At 28.4% G+C, this 18,003-nt stretch overlaps 1 protein-coding gene across 1 annotated transcript in view; it reads right to left on the bottom strand.

The window, feature by feature from the left end:
* Positions 1–18,003, bottom strand: part of LOC122527109 (putative tyramine receptor 2) — a 46,955-nt gene that overhangs the window by 12,242 nt on the left and 16,710 nt on the right. The window contains exons 2-3 of the mRNA XM_043650995.1: positions 13,890–14,119; positions 11,016–11,153 (exon numbers count right to left, since the gene is read on the bottom strand). Coding sequence (XP_043506930.1) covers positions 11,016–11,153; positions 13,890–14,045 — 294 coding nt within the window. The 5' untranslated portion in view covers positions 14,046–14,119. The remainder of the gene's footprint in view (positions 1–11,015; positions 11,154–13,889; positions 14,120–18,003) is intronic.

The following is an 18,003-nucleotide window of genomic DNA, read 5'->3' as shown; positions in this document are numbered from 1 at the left end:
CAAAGAAATCTCGTTTTCGTCATCGCCAAATATCCTTTTTGACACAATGAACCAACTGTTTTTTTTTTTTTTTTTTCTTTCATTATTTCTTAACACCCGGCAGTGAATTACTCGTTTGGGATAATTGAAATGCAGGGAAAGTGAATTTTTATGCGAGGGAAAGAGAATGTTTAATCTAGAGGTATAGAGATACGAATAATGTTTGGACCAAGTATTTGAGATTGTGCTGGGAAAGTTTTGAAGTGACGTGACTGAATATTTCCTACGAAGATTCTCGGAGTTTGTCTGGATCAAGTGTGAAAGATAGGTAGACGGATAGAGAAGGAGAAAATGCAAATGTACATATGTATGTATATTGGGAAAGACGCATATTCGACTTCGCCTCTAGCAAATCCTTCGAGAATTTTTCAAAAAGAATTTTAAGAATACATAGACGCATCACGAGTCTAACAATAAGTTACAGAAATAGAGAGAGAAAGAAAGACGCAAAAGGAGAAGAGAACATACGTATGTATATAATATCTTTATATTTTTATGAGAAAAAATATACGTTTCTGAGGGGATTTTAAAAAGTAGAAAGATTTTTACTTTACGACAGGACTGCGTCAGGAGTCTTAAGTTAGAGAAACAGTTAGATCAATATTACAGAGATAGGAGTATGAGAAAATGCGAATATTGCAAAAATACATGTTCGAAACAGCCTTTAATGAATATTTGGGGAGTTTTAAAAAGTTATATTATATCATTAGTTTTATTCTGAATTTAACTAATATTTAGTAACATTGGACAAAGTATTATTATTATTTTTATTTATGTATTATGTATTTATAGTTTTGTATCTATTTATTTTATTATCAAACTTCGTATGGAAGAGCATTTTTTAATAGTGTAACTTGTTATTTGTTGTCTGTAAGTCTAGATTTAATTTGAGACAAGTGGAGGAAAGCTTGTGCTATAAATAAATAAAAATCCTCTGTTTAATTATTGTAAATCAAAGTATCCACACACTTACAAATGTTAATATACTATATATATGTACATATGAGATGTGTATGATCAAACTGCATACTTTTACATAATTACGGAAACGGAATTTAAATAGAAATTTCTAAATTACTAAATATTATAATAAATACTCTTTTTGGATATTTAATATAGATTGGCAGACAGAGGAAATCCAAAATTTAAAACGCAAATGACACGATATAATTCATAATTTTATAAAATGGATTTATAAAAATTACAATACATATTTAACAAGTACAATGCATAGATGTCCAGTGAATGTTTCATAGAAAAGTTATTATTTCACATTATTGTGTGTGTGTATGTACTATTATACGTACCAATATGATATAAACAATTTTAAACTTTCTTTTGTCCGCCACTGTATATTTTTGCACACTCTGTGTACAACGTATGCATTTCTGCACTTTCAGAAACACAGCAGCCTAGTAATGACCCAATTTATATAATGACCGTAGTCATCAGTAATACCTACAGGCTGTTTTCGGATGACGACTAAAGTCGACATAACAAACAGAAGAGTTAAAGTGGACCATCCGACAAACAAGAGTAGAGTCGGCTGGCCTGTGTACCGCGAACGCTGTGAGACGCGCGCGAATTTTCGTTAGCTTTGCAAATGATTCCGTGAAGTGTCTCAGGGAGCATGGATATTTGAAGGTTTATTTTCGTTCATTTGCCCTTGTCGTGCAAAGGCGGTGTTCCATTTCAATCTGTAAATGGATGGAGGAGAAAGTGTGTGTTGTAAGCTTCGTCCGATACAATTGAACTTAACGGGTCAGGGTTGGATAGATAAAAAAGGAAGCCAAGCTCTTTCGAGATCGTTCTTATTTTCCATCTGATCGAGTTTGGTGGTATCGCACGTTGATCTAGGAAATTTAATATCAACCTGCCAAAGTTATTAAAGAATAGTTTCAAAAATAATTTCTGTTCCTCGAATGTGTTTCATTCCAAGTAGAATAATCTGTTTTTATGCTTTTATTGCGGTTTCATCGCGTTTAATAAACTGAAAATGTCGAATGAAAGAATAAGTGTGGTAATAAATTAATTAATAATAAAATAATATAATTATGGATGTAAATTAATAGTACAATAATGGAAATAAAAAGCAGAGTAAAATTATTGTTTATCGTTCTATTGTTCTTTCTACATTGCGTTGATAATGAAAGTAAGATTGAAGGAAAAGAATTTACAATATTTCCTGTTGTAATGCATCTTGTTTTTGAATTTTTTCAAAATATTCTATACATAAAATTTAGCGTTGTTTTCACTCTTCTATTTCATATACTTCCTTTCTTTTTTTACTAACTCAATAATCAATTAAATAATTTTCGCGTTATTAGTTGTTTAAGATTTCACAATTTTCTGATATTCAGAAAAATTGATATTCATATTTTACACCGTTATAATACATCAATTTACAAAGGATAGTAGGTACTTATAAACGTTCATTTTGATGAAACTTTACTCCGTAATTTAGCCGAAAGTATTCGACACGTTTTTTTCTTCTCTTTTGGCAGTCGTCCAATTTTCGGGGAATGAAAATAATTCTGAAATTTAGAGATCGAAAATATGCATATTTTCTAGGACATCTGGCGAACCATTAAAGAGAGAATGAATTTTGCGTGTTTGAAGTGGTAGGTGTTAAAATACTTCGTTTGTTGAATTAAACAAATTTTTATATTGAACATTATGGCTTTTTTTTTTAAATCAAGCTTCCTTGCATATCGATTTTGACGCGAATTTATTTGTATAAATGGCAAGTATGAATTTGAAATACAGATAAATTAGAATTTTTATTGTTTACTGATACAACGAACTTTTAGATATTGATTTGTGGTTTCTAGTGTAATGAAAATTACTATTCTAAAGAGAAAATAGTCTCTAGTGTTACTTCAGCGGTTCGTAAGATCCTCTGTCCAAATGGTTCGAACTTATGCATATTGAAGACTTCTCCTAAAACGCAATTAGAAAACTGTAGAGGAGGTAAGAAATAATCTTTGCGAAATGAAAATGCATTTCGCCAATTAAATTGCTTTCCATTTTTCTAAATTAATTCTGCGACCGTAATTTGTTCAATAAATAACAAAGATGAAGAGAAAGTGTAAAATTACAACAATATTTTACATATATACGTTTAAATATGTTAATGAAGAAACAAGTGAAACTATCCATTAATCTTACTTTTATAAATTCTAATCATTGGCTAATATAAACAAATTCGATTTGAAATTTAATAAAGAGATTCTTAAGTTTACTCATTATGCAGTAATGATTAACTAACGATAAGTAATTAATGATTAGATCAGGTGGCGTTTAATTACGTATACATCATCCTGGTAAACTTAAGAGACAACAGAGGATGGTTTAAGGCACGTTTTTGGACAGATAAGAAACTTATAATTCTCTTTGATACTCGGCCGTAAATTGATATTTCACTGTCATCAGAATTTCAAGCAACTTGTGTAGAATTTATCGAAGCAGTTAGTCAATAAATAACAATAAGTGAGAGCCGGTGCGTCAGTGTTGCTGACAGAGATTAATAAAAAGCTGTTAAACACTCGTTATCGCGTAAAATTTATTTCATTTCTAACTTGTTCGATACTACTTGCCGTCCGGGCGGAAAACTTTTATCATCGAGAAATTGAGTTTACTTAAAAAGTTATTTCTCTAAAGGTCATAAACGTCGACTTCTCTCTCTCTCATAATATTTTTCTAAAAGTCACAAACGTTGACTTCTCTCCGATAATAAATCAGTAGCAAATGCTTTCGCATAATCTCAATGGAACAAATTAGACACGCAATTCAAAAATTCAAGAATATATAAATATAAATACGCCAAATTCGAAATTCGAAGTTTGAAATTTTTGACGAGTGTTTCTGTGTATAAATAAATTAAAATAAATTAAATTTATTAATCTCGTTATAATGAATTTTTCCGTTTTATCTAGTATAATTTCTATCGATGCGATAAATAAAAAAAATTCTACTATGACACTCTTTTACATACATATATACACAAATATGAATTTAACATTAATAATACATCTCGTATGAAATGATTTATTATAAAATTAAAGCAACTCTCGGTTTTTCACAGTGTCATATACAGTGTTTCATAAATTATTATATCCGCATGATGAACATACATATCTGGCAGCAACGCAAAAATGCATAATGCAAAAGAATCTTAGTTGAAACAGAACTTGATTTATTGGCAACTGATGGACCTTTAGATAGAACATTTTTAAATTACAAAAATGAAAAATGAGAATTTTAGACTTAATGAGACTTAATACTTGCGGTTCGTAAAAGCTTCATACGTAAGGTCATCTAATACGAGTGTTATGTCATAATACTAATTAATTTAAAGAGTTAATTGAAGATCACACGAGAAATGCCTGACGAATACATTATTTGTTGAACTTTTTTTCATTATTATGTAACCTTGTGACAGGAGTATTCAACTTCTTAAATTTTAGAAATCCGACATTTATGAAAATAATGGTTTCTTTTTTGAAAGATTTGTGTATATATGTATACAACTTGAGATAGTAACAAAATTTTGAATATTTTTAAATTTTACATACATAAAGTATTCACAGTACATACACACAAACACACACACACACACATATTACAAATCTACTTTTATAACCTATCAGATTGTAGAAACGTTTAGTTTATACAGCAATTTTACTGACCTATGTAAAATGAACAAATATATACAAAAAACTTTCCGTTAGAACTCAGAACCAACGATATGGATGACAAAAATTCTGTACCATTTTTTTTTTTACCGTTTGTTTCAAAATTTTTTTATTATCTCTCTTTTCTGCATTTTCTGATATTAATTTTTAGAATTGTTATACTGTCATACTGTTAGTATTACATTTAGTACTAATATCCATAATTACAGCTATCTGTATAGTTTTATATATTAATTACTCTCGTTTTTAGAATTATTATCTCGAATAGGTATTTAGTTCAATATTTTTCTGATGTTTTATGCTTTAAACAATCATTACCTGTGTTCTTACTCAAATTCCTGAAAGTGGTTTTGTTGGTTCTGTAAAGATTAGACAGTAAGCTTCTTAGAGACAATAGCCTAAACGTAAAACACGTAAGCCTGTTAAAAAACTAAACCATTGAGAAACGATATTTCAATATAATGATAGATAGTCCAGTTTTTAAAATTACGAACAGTCTGAGAAATCTTGTGTTTTTTAGTCTGCGACCACTGCGAGATTTATGTTTTTGTACTTCGCATCATTATTCAAATCCTAGTTGCTTTTCATCTTGCTTTCCTCTTGTAATGCGTAACGTAACAAAAGAAAAAAAAANAAAAAAAAAAAAAAAAAAGAAAAAAAGAAAAACGAAAAAGGAAATGTGGAACATTATTGTACGTGTATTTCCTTTCTACAGACAAGGGACGTGTGGTTGTATTATGCATGTCTCGTCTTTGGGCGTGTTCAAGCTATTGTGCGTCTTTTAATGCTTTATCCCATTATGAAGGAGATCTCATGATACCTCGAGATGATAGACTTTCAGATTCAGTTAGAAAGAATGGACGATTGAATGAAAAAGCTTTTTGACTGCAATTTCCAAAGTTTTCGCAAGAGAAACTTCTCGTCGATTGTCGTGTTTTGTTTTTAAGGAAATATATAATTTTGGTCTTTCTCGGTAAATGAAAGCGGATTCATTAAGAATAATGATATTGGTGTAATAACGTTGCTACTACTATACGCACTGAAATTTCGTGGAAGATAAAATTTGCTAGGAAGGATTGCAATTTTACGTATTGAAATAAAAAGAAATCTTCAGGGACACTATGTTCTTTTATACTCGAGTTCACTTTGTAGAAGTAAAGTCAGTCTTTGAAGATTGAGATGCTGTTCGCTTTTATTTCGGTCTTCACAAAAGATTCAGGATGCGAAACAGTCCGCATTAAAAGTTTGCCATAGGATAACAGCAATTAAATTAATCATCCATTAAAGATAGATTCATCATTTTCATTATATTTGTAAAGTATAATTTTTATTCGATTTAATTTCAACAAATTTTATTGTTCGTACAAATAAGTAATATAATTTTTAGACTAGATTAAATAATTCGTCTGAAATGTTCAATTCTTTCCATGTGGATATTTAAGTTAAATTGAATTAAATAAAACTAAATTCATGTCGTTTAGGACATTGTATTGCCAACTGAATATTGTACACTATGTTTTAGATGTTTTTGCATATTACGCGGGTTTTATACACCTTTTCGTTTCTAAACTTTTTATAAAGCAAAAATTAATAAGGAATACATTTTCCACTTGTGGAAAATTCAATGAAAATTAAATAGTTTAATTCTTCAATTTTATGGATTTAGTGTTTACTAATATCTTTTTCTAAATATTTTTTAGAATATTTATATTGTAATAATATCAATAAAAATCACGCTACATTTGAAAATAATACTACTGATTTCGTTCATCTTTTAACATAATTATGTTGATAGATTTCATTAGATTTTAAAGCATGAATTATATTATTTTAACCCGTGATGTTGCTAGGGCAATATTTGGTTTCATTCATGCACATTTTCAATTCGTTAAAGTAATGAATTATGATAAAAGAAAGAAATATTTCGTAGTAAAAGGAAGAGGATTATCTTAAAAGATAATATATCAAAATGAATTCTTCGAACGAATTGTTTTGTATTAGGAATTGTAAATATCTGTTGAAATTGAAAATTAAAATACGTTGAAATTTATTAAAAAATAATCTGTTATTAAAGTATTTAAAATTGTCCGTTCAACGAACAGAACAGTTTTATACCCATCTACGTTGAGAAATAAATAGAGCAAATATGCCGAAAGAATGTTTAGTCTTTAACAAATCTCCGAGAATAATTTCATCTGCAGATGACACTTCGCCATTATATACGTTTTAAATTACATATTAATTAAAGACGTTCAATGCACGATCAGACAAACTGTATACGAATCGTAGCAGACTCTGCTTTAATTGAGAGCCGGTTAATTGCACGGAGCGTTTTAACTCGCTTGGCGAAAAGAGGCTGCAAATAAATCATAAAGTCCGGAAGAGTGCTCCGGCGATCGACTACGACGTTCGTTATACTTATTGGTATTCCTTTCGGCCGACGATGATGCGCACTGGAAGTGCAACTTTTACCCAATGCATCTCTTGAGGGCATTATGTTATTACTCGAGTTTCTAAAGTAACCATCTAGCTAGCGAAAGCTCAATTGACACCGGGAATGACATTGCTTCACAATCTCTTTCAAATGAATTCGAGAGTTAACCGCAGAATTCTTGCTATATATTTATTCTGATTTTCGTCTTATGTGATTGGAACATAATGATGTAACGTTACGTAGAAATGAAATATAATCAATTTTTTTAAATACTTGATATTTTTAAAACATTCAAATACTTTATATTTATCGATGGGAATGAAAGACATAAATGAAATTTATTTAGAGAGCTAGTGTATAATTATTAACTAGTAACAATTGTTTATTGGAGATACATTCGTGCACAAAGATCTCGGAATACCTTTATTTTGTAATAAAAGATAATGAAATTTTAATATTGTGTGTTATATTATTATATTAGATATTACTTGCACAAGATACATAATACTTATTCTTCAGTCTTTGTTATATAAATTATTTTAGTTTATTATTATGTAGTACTTGTCTCAAGAATTTTGTAGTCAAGGAATATAGTTGTTTTATTTAAAAGCAGAAAAGTTGTTTGCTAAAGTATTTGGAATTTTCTGTTTTATTTATTTGTATATGTAGTAAACAATTAAGTTTAAATTGCTATCTAGGTATGAACTAAAATCATTTTTCACTTTCTTTAATTCAAATTTGTGTAAAGAATATTAAAGTATATTGTAACAATCTTAATTCGAGAAAACATTATATTAAATCTCTGAACAGATAGAATATATATCGGACTTCAAAAATTAAAATAGAGAATTATTTATTAATGTTATATATCTCTAATAAAATTCACAGAAAATTCTACAAAATGTCCATTGGAATCACATTTTCTGTATTACGACAAAGAGTTCGCAGAATGTATATAATATGACATAACATAAAATATTCATGCCACGTAAACTAAACTTATAATCCATTTCTTTAGCAATGTTCGTGAATGTATAAATGTATAAATTTACATGAATTTGCGGTTCATATTTTCGTTTGTACAAAAATCCATGTTTACGTTACATACAACAACGTAACTCCCTGTGCTAGTATTTTTTCAAAATATGCACCTTAATTAACACATTAAATTGTACTCTAATAAATTTATATTTTCAGAATAATAAATGTACTTTAATTTGTGAGTACATTTAATTAGCTAATCCTTTCGAACGAGATCAAGAATTATCATCGAGAGAAATTATTATAACAAAAGTGTTTCTATTATGTGTATTTATTATCTGTATTATTTATTTAGGTTATTAGATCATGTAATCATGGCAAACAGGAAAAAGTAAATCGTTTCTAGCGAGAGAGCCGATATTAAGAATCGTCCCCATAGTATTCGGTTGATTGGATAGCACTGCATCCAAGGGCGTTCATTACGGACCAACTCTACTCCAATCTATATGCAAAATTACTCTTCGCTATTCAAGAAGAACGAAAGATCAGTGTTGGTAATTGTCACGTGACATTTGAAAGTTTGAAAAGTAACGAGAAATCTGACAATTCATTTTTATTATTTTTACGATCATTAAATACATAAATATATTAGTAGCAGAGTTGAAGCAAATTAAATTTGTAATTGTTGCTAAAATTTCTAATTATTCTGAAATGATTTCATTTATGGGATATCGATATAGTTCAATTAAATTTTGTTAATATTATTTGTAATACTTTGTATTTTGCTCTTAAGATTTCGTCTTTATACGACATTTATACGAAGTAATATATCAGAATGATATACCGAATGCATCAGTATAAAAGATATGCATTCAAAATCTATGGAAATCATATACTATTTATAATAATGTTCGTAAAATTTCATTTCTTTACGTAAAATACAAGCAGTATTTGCTACATTTTTACTTTTCAATTCGGCGGTTTCCATTAGATTTTATGTTTCATTCTCGCGGTATTAAATTTTTTCAATCGTCGGATCCTTGAACCTTAAAAATTAATTAGCATATAAATAATGTAATTAATACAATAGTCTGAAAATATTTTTTGTAGGAATACTAAAATAAAAACATAAAAGAGCAGAAAGAATTACGAATATTGCGTTAAGAAATCTGTACGTCTATTTTTAGGTTATACCACTAGCTCTTCTATAGAAGTTTATCCTCGCAATAGAATATAACATTATATTTCGACTGCGGAAGTTTAGAAAATTTACTGCGCATTTATAGAAAACTTTAGAGTGTGAAGTTACACAGAATGCATATGTTATGGAAAAAAATATATGAAATATTTAAAATATAACGTTGTTTACTATAGTACTGTTAGAAGCTATAAAATGTCTCGTGGGATAGCAAAAGCGCAAAGAGGACTTTCTTTCTCATTACTCATCGATATGCTATGCTACACAAGTTTATTTGTTTATGAGACGCTTTCAATCAATCAAACGTTCTTATATTTAAACTAGGATCCGAAATAACTGATCAAATTTACATTTTTTTCGCGAGATTTCTTTCTCCCTCAAGATTTTATTTTTTTAATTATATTCTTAAAAGTATTTGTTTAGAAATCTGCAGTCTAGCTATCATAAATACTTTGTCTAATTTATAATTTATTTTAATATTTGGAAATAAGAATATATTTACAATAGAATTTATTTATTTCCAGTATACAAATATATAATGTCCGTATGTTGCATGTTGTGAAATACTTTACGATATAATCTCTCCCCTTCTAAAACACTGTTACGTGAACACCATTAAAGTAGTGACCATTTATAACCGTGACTTTCTGGTCCTTTATAGAATGATAAATCGTTCCAATGTTCTCGATCGCACGGAATCTCTTATTGTTGATTTACGTAACAGCAATACTCTGAATTCTTGCACGACTAGTTTCGGCTTTCCAATAGAAAACTATGCGAGATCTCATACGTTTCACGATCAATGCGATATTGTTGATTTGTACTACTTACTTTCAGTGTTTCCTTTTTATCACATTCAGACAAGATTTATAATATTCTCTTTATTTTTATGTTTTTGTTATTCTTGTTCATTTATTTTTAAATTACTTTTAAGTATAAAATCATTTAGTTTTAAATTACTTTTATGTATAAAAATAACTTTTGTATATTATTTTATATATCTTTAATTTTTGTTCTTCTTTTGTTTTTTCTATTTCCCTTTTCATGCTTGCTCTTTTCCATTTACTCGATAAATATAAAAATAAAAATATAATAAATATATTTTATATAGATAAATATAAAAAATATTTAAATATTAAATTAAATTTCTTATCCTTTCTTTTTAAAGAAACTTTTATATATCTTTAACAATGCTGATGATTTTCTATTTTGATTTTCGCATGATTACATTTACTTTTTATCTTCTTTATTTCCACATATATCTAGATTTAATTTTTATTTTCTTTTTGTATTTATTTTTAAAAAATCTTTACGTGGCTGTGATAATTTGTATTTTTTATTTCTTAATAGTTATTTTGCACTTATTTTTAAATATCTTTATATAATACCGGTAGTACTGATATTGATTGCTCTATTGCATTATTAATTATTTAATTTTCAATTTCCCTTCATGTTTTCTTTGTATGAAGAAATCTTGCATTGTACTGTATAATATATTAATAATTATATGTAATATATTCAAAATTATATATAATATAAACGATGGATATACATAATTATTATTATAATTATATTATTATTATATATTATAATTATAATAATCATTATTACTGTATATATATGTATATTCTACATTTGTTTGTGTTTATTTTTAAATACTTTTATATACCTGTAACAATACCGCTGGTGGCATCACAGCTAAGCCAACTAGCAAATCCGCAGCGGCCAAACTGGACACGAAACAATTAGTAACGGATCGTAGACGCCTAGTTGTTATCACAGCTGCAATTACTAGAGTGTTGCCCACCTGTCATACAGCAAAAAGTACACATTTCATTCAAACGATTAAAATATTGTTCGATTAACACTGCATTTTATAAAAATGAAGGGAAGAACGATTATATATGTTTCTATAATATTCTATGGGTCTCCTATCTAAGAAATTACGGTAATTACTTAGTGCTATACTGAATATGAAACTTCACGATCATTATAGCATTGCATGCAATTTATAGGACAAATATAAACACAGTAGACTGATACTTTAGTTTGCGTAAACATTTTACGCTAATTGGTTAAATTATTCTGCAAATATTCTGTACATTTATGTTGTCTGGTGACCGTGATAAAATTTGATGAATGTGATTGATTATCAGTTCAAAGAAACAAATTGATCGGAATATTCATTGAATTACCTTTTAAACTAAGGAGAAAAGTAGAAGCGCAGAAACAGAATAGAAAGAAAGTAGTTCAATGTCATTAGATTTACTAGAAATGAGATTATCAATTCTATAAGATCAACTATTCATTTATATAATAATTTTCATTGTACAATTTGGAGATATATTTGAAGTAACCATTCAAATATGCCTTGTTTCTCCGCAAAAAGTTAAAAAATATTTATCTGTTGGTCAGTCACGAAAATCTACATATGTACATCTGCAAATTTCAAATACTTAAACTTATTAATTATTTATCGTTATACGGATTTTTATAAACTGATGATATTTCTTATATCTAGTAGAAAACACAAATAAAACAAAAAATTACTATACAACTATTACAAGTACATTAATGTGTACAAAATGTGTCTTTATTATTATTATTATAGTACGTATGTATTATTATTATGCATGTATAAATGTATATATTATTATAGTTACATTATATATATATATATATATATATATATATATATATATATGTTATTATTATTATTATAATTATAATCAGAATAATTTAAAATTCTAGTCAGAATAATCAATTTTAATGAAATTGTTTTGTATCCTTTTGGACAAATGTAAAAAACATTGTCAATATTGTAGAATTGATCTGATTTTAACTAACAAATTAATTAAGATTTATAAAATATTGGAAATCTTTTTTTTTTTTCTCTGACAGATGTATATTAACAGATTTCTGTGATTGACAGTAAAAAATCTTCATTAATTTTATCATGTACCAACAGAATAACAGATAACATAGTTTTATTCGAATCAATCAATATACAGGAATTTTAAAATATCTCGAGCAACGTGCCATGTCTGAATTTGACATAAAAAAACAAAGAGCTAGAAAAAGAAGACGTAGAAGAGAATTCCAATTAAATCAAATTCTTTTTAGAATCCCGACTCACGTTTTAATATCCTATCCGCATGTAAAAACAATTTCAGAAATTTGCAAAATTACGTATATGGTATTCAAAAGTATTCGCATTTCTGACGAGATGTATTTTAATTATAAAGTTATGAATAAATTAAAGGAATAATTTTTTTATTGCTTAGAATTGTTAGAGGTATGCACAATACATTCGATTTAATTAAAGTTGAGTTTCATTAAAAATAAAATTGATCTTTGAAAAGTGAAAAGCGGAAATTTGCGATTCTTAATTCCTAACTGTAAAACTATGTATTTTCTTTCGTGAAAAAATTCTCTAATTTCTGATTCAATAATTTTTGAATTACAAGTTTGATTAATAAAGACATTATGAGTTAATAAAAAGAATTCCTACGTTGATACGACTACTAATATTTGAATGGTAAATGTACGACCACAAAAATTGTTCGCGTGTGTGTATCTTTATTTCTCAATGTTTTCCTTCTGTCACGTTTTATTTTTCGTTTTCATTATATCAAGTTCTTTTAGTCATGTGAAAGTGCTATTAGATCATACGAAATTCAATTTACTTTAAATCAATCAAATTAACATATTGAACACGAACGTTGTATCATTTGTAATTTTTGTCAAATAATTTATATAGCAAAATTCTTTTTCTAGTAATGAAATTATGAAAGAAAATTCTAAGAATTAACTTAAAATTGTTTCATCATTATTTCTTTCATTTAGATTTTATAATTTTATAAAATTAAAATATTTATGTTAATTAATGAAACAAATATAACGAACAACAAATATATTGCATATAGTACTTATAATCAATAACAGAATATGCATAGTATTGTTATATTCTTTAATTCTTTGCAGTTCTATGTTTTGTGTGACGAGACAATGATTTTATTTCAGTGAATCTTTTATCTAAACTCAGATTAGATGTTATAGTTTAATAACAGTATTCAAATTTTTAATTTTCAAGTTAAATATTTAAGTGCAACAAATATTGGATATTGTTGCACAAATAAATTGTAGCGTAATAAGAAAAATAGTTTTGAATTGTTATTTTAAAGTAAATCTAAGAATTCCAAAAAAAGTTTACCTTCTTCATTGTTTTAAATTTCATCTCTTTTTGTTTTTTGAAAATTATTTTAGACCGCAAATTGTTAATAGACAAAATTAACAGTCTCTGGCGATTCTACAAAAATGTCTTTAGCTGTAAAGTCAACTGTAAAATGTCCGAGTATTTATGAGCGATAGTATTTCATTGAACAAAATAAACGACGAATAATATACGAATTTCAATAATTTTCTCGCGTTTCGTGCATGCAGTTGACATCCACTGTAATCCTGCATGTGGAAATCGTTTGCCGCTAATTGAGGCAAATAAAGCCTTCTCAAAGTCAGGCGGTTGCGCTTAATTGTTGCTTACTATAGTGACGATGATCAACATGGTGAACAGCCCCGCCAAAACGAGATCCGTCCAATTCGGTAGGTAGTATTCCGACTGTGTGTCCCGGTCGATCGTCGACACCGTGTGATTCCATTGATAAACGTCCCCATAGTAATTGGCCGTTTGATTCGCCATGGCGCTTTAGCCCCGGTCCATTGACGATGACTTCTGCTCAGCAATTTGCGCATTTCCGTGCGTCATGCCGCCCCCTGCAAGACAATATTTTCGCTTCGATAAAAGATAAACGATTTCCGCAAATGGCCTGACCACGGCGAGAGAAATCGGGGAGTCCCCCTCCTTCAATTACATCTTTCTCCTTGCTTGTCGCGTCGATCGTTACAGGACGCGATTTCACGACCATTTTATCGTCGCGTAGACGATTCGTTCTTGGCCACTGGAGCAAGATTACGATCCGAAGGAAAGAACAATGCATTTTAAAGGAAGTTTCTGAAAGGGTGTACTCGAACGTCTTTATTCGTTCTGAAAGTATCGAGGATGGGGCTAGATTGTTGGGAATATCGCGGCATGCAGGACTCGATGTCCGTTATTTATCCCTTAAGTTTAGAAGAGGATTTCCTTTGAAATTTTCGCAGACGGAACAAAATTTTAGTAGACTATAGATTTTCATGCGTATATGATATTAGATGTAGTTGAAAGTTGATTTTTAGGTTCATTGTTTTTGAGAATATGTAGGGATTATGATAATTTATATTTATATCACAATACTACAAATAAATAATAACTTCGTAATCAATTTTAGTTGTTTATCTAAAAATATTATCAATATCACAAAATATATAATTACTAATAATTTAATAAAGATTACATAATGGAAGTTAAATGACGAATAATTTCTACGAATGAAGAATTTCTACTATGGCTACAATATGTATAAGTGTCAGTAAACATTTCCATGGTGATAATAAAATTAATAGCTATTTTTAAATATTCTATTGTTTATATTAAATACACATCTCATAGATGTCGTTGATCTAAATTCTTCGAAGTAGAGGTCGCTACAAATATAATTGAAAGACTGCCTTCTGTTAAAAATTGTTCTACGTTTTAGAAAGCGGTATACTTTGGATATATTGTATTATATCTTTCATATCGCGTATAATTTCTGCAATTTTGAACATTTATGGGAAATTTGGAGATGCATACATTGCACATAATATGCAGAACTATTCAAAGTACAGTGTCTCTTCTAATGTTCTATGATGTAAAGTAATGTTCTATCTAGGTACCATTTTTTTTAATCATCTTCATAGAATCATAAAATTATATAAATATCCGCATCTAATAATAAATACTTAGATGTTTGTAGAGGTAATTTACGAAATTATTTATTCATTCATGAAACAGAATATTCCGCATTTAAATAATTTCCCCACTGCTAATGAAAACAAGAAGAAAGTGACCGATAGTGACGACAAGAAAATAATTTCGCCAAAATGGTTAATTTAATTAAGTTTAAAGCATTGAATTGCAATTAAATTGTGTAAATATCCCAATATAAACGTGTAAGAAATTCAATAATCGTTAAATTAAAATTTGTATTTAAATAGCATTCACGATTATGAAGATTAGTAAAAGTAATCAACAAATCGCTTTACTATTATATAAATATGATCAACAGGTGGATTTTATCGTTGAAAAAAATCCTTCGTTCAGAAAAATACAATAGACATCTAACTACCAAAAAGCTAATAAATCCAATTGAAGATCAAATATTCATGTACATACTACTATTCTATTTCCCCCAGTTTTTATTAATTAATCTACCATTAAACTTGCAATCTTCCATTCATCCGTGTACGCTTCGTAAGCGCGAAATTCATTCTTGAATTAGTCATACATCTTCATTCATATTCATGTAACGAAGCATGGTAACTGGCGAACAAATTTTACAGAGGCACATTTGGGTTTATATACCATCAAAGCTGATTTGTAAGTCAATATCCAGGTATTCTATACAGAGTTATTGGTTTATATGTACGTCGCAGAGCGAAAAATCAAGCTGACAGGCTGAGCCGTCGCTTCCTTTTCTCACCGTGCGCGTATATATGAGCCGTTTACATTGAAAGTGGCATAAAGCCACTTTACAGTAATGAAAAATGACGCCTGCGCGAAATTATTTGCACTGATAATGAGAAAAATATAAGTAGCCGCGATAAGAAATACAAGTAAATCTTCTCCAGAGTTGACGTTGATATCTCCAAACGCGTTGAAACGCAAATTAAATATCTCGAATTAAGAACAAAGTGAACTTTCGAAATAAACGACTCTTATATAAAGAGTCGTCACGATTTTTTTAGACATCTCTGATCGTTGTGGAAAAGAATGCATCAAAAATAAAGGTTAGTCAGCTTGCAACAGATTGCAATGTAAGAAATTCTCAAAAAGTTCTCCTCCAAGAAACTTCCAAGGATGGCTTTGAACGTTTTTAAATAACACCACATATCTTTGATCTCACATCGTCGATGTGACGAATTCAATGACCTATTACACTGAGGACTGACTAACATTTATTCTCAATATTTTTTTTCTACAATTTGCCTGGAAAACCGTGGCGTAGTATTAAGTGTGTACACTACATTGAAAGTGAATTAGCGAATGTAAATGGCCTATATGCAACGTAACAAAGGACCTGAAGTATTACAAAGGAACGAACAGGAATATCTAGGAAAATAACGAACGTTCTTCACGAAAGCTATACAGAAGTTAAACGACTTTTTAGATAAGCCAGTGGATATCGTTTCGAGTATTTCGTCTGAAGGACTCGTCTCGTTTTTTCCATTACATGTTTCAATCTTCCTCGTACGAAATTGATCGATGTCGCGTAGCTGGTAGAACGGTGATGCTAATCTTCTAGTATGTTGAAAGTTTCAATTTAGATTGGAATTTATTGTAATTATATCATTAATAATATATTTATTATTTTATACATATATATATTTATTTATACATTAGTAATATATTTATTAATTGTAATTGATCGTAATTCCAAATTTTAATTCCGATTAGAATTTCATTTGTAATTGATCGTAATTCCAAATTTTAATCCCAATTAGAATTTCATTTGTTTGATCTTTTATGACAGATGCGAATAGTTTGTATAATTGGAGTTTATTGATTCTCCCCGTTCCGTGCGATTTTTCATTTAAATAATAGAAATTAGCATTCAGATAAATGAGTATAATCGGCTACAATTCATTTAGTCGGACAATAAGTACTTATAAATTGGATTCAAATAAATGAAGTATCCTACAATGTTCTATTGACATAAATTGTGAAGTACTGTTCAGATCAGAATTTATTCAGATATTTGTTGCTAATGTAATAATTGCTTACTCTGTTAGCTATGCAAGTATACTTGCAAAAAAAAAAAGACAGTAATATTTATTACTCAAAATATAGTACAAGTATACAGTTAAGATTAATCTGTACATATATTTGCACATGCTTGTTTTTAATACCATACAAATATAATAATACGTAATTGATAATTGATATCTACAAACATAAATTACGATATTTCATTAAAAAAATATATATATTACATTCTAAACAGTGAGCATTTAATATGCAACAATAATTTTTATTGATTTTATATAATATTAATATCAATTGAAAATTTCATTAGTTTTTATACAGGTTGGTAAATTTTATTGTTTATTATTATTATTATCATTATGTCTCTATTGTCATTACTTTTCATTGTTTTTGTTTTTATTATTATTTCATGATATCTATATTTAATTATCATTGCGTTAAAGAGAATGAATTTATGTAAGAGAGCTTAAGCTTACACTTTACATAAAAAATGATATAATAAAAGCAAGCACATCCCATAAAAAAACCAAGGGAAGCGTAATCCATTATCTTTAGGCTATGAATTTATGCAACGGAAGTTTCTGTTGGTAAATGTCATTTTATTACGGTAAAAAAGTGAGTTTTAAGGACACTTCTTTTACTACACTATATAGTCCATTTGATGCACATGAATATTTATTAAAAATCGTTTATTCCCTTCACGTGATTACGTGAAAAATTGCTCGAATTATTGAAGCGAATATTGTTTTTGTAATTT

Source organism: Frieseomelitta varia, unplaced genomic scaffold (assembly GCF_011392965.1).
Source record: "Frieseomelitta varia isolate USP_RPSP 00005682 unplaced genomic scaffold, Fvar_1.2 scaffold_21, whole genome shotgun sequence".
Taxonomy (NCBI): Eukaryota; Metazoa; Arthropoda; class Insecta; order Hymenoptera; family Apidae; genus Frieseomelitta; species Frieseomelitta varia.
The sequence above is the reverse complement of the archived record's forward strand: the minus strand, read 5'-3'. Positions and strand labels throughout refer to the sequence as shown.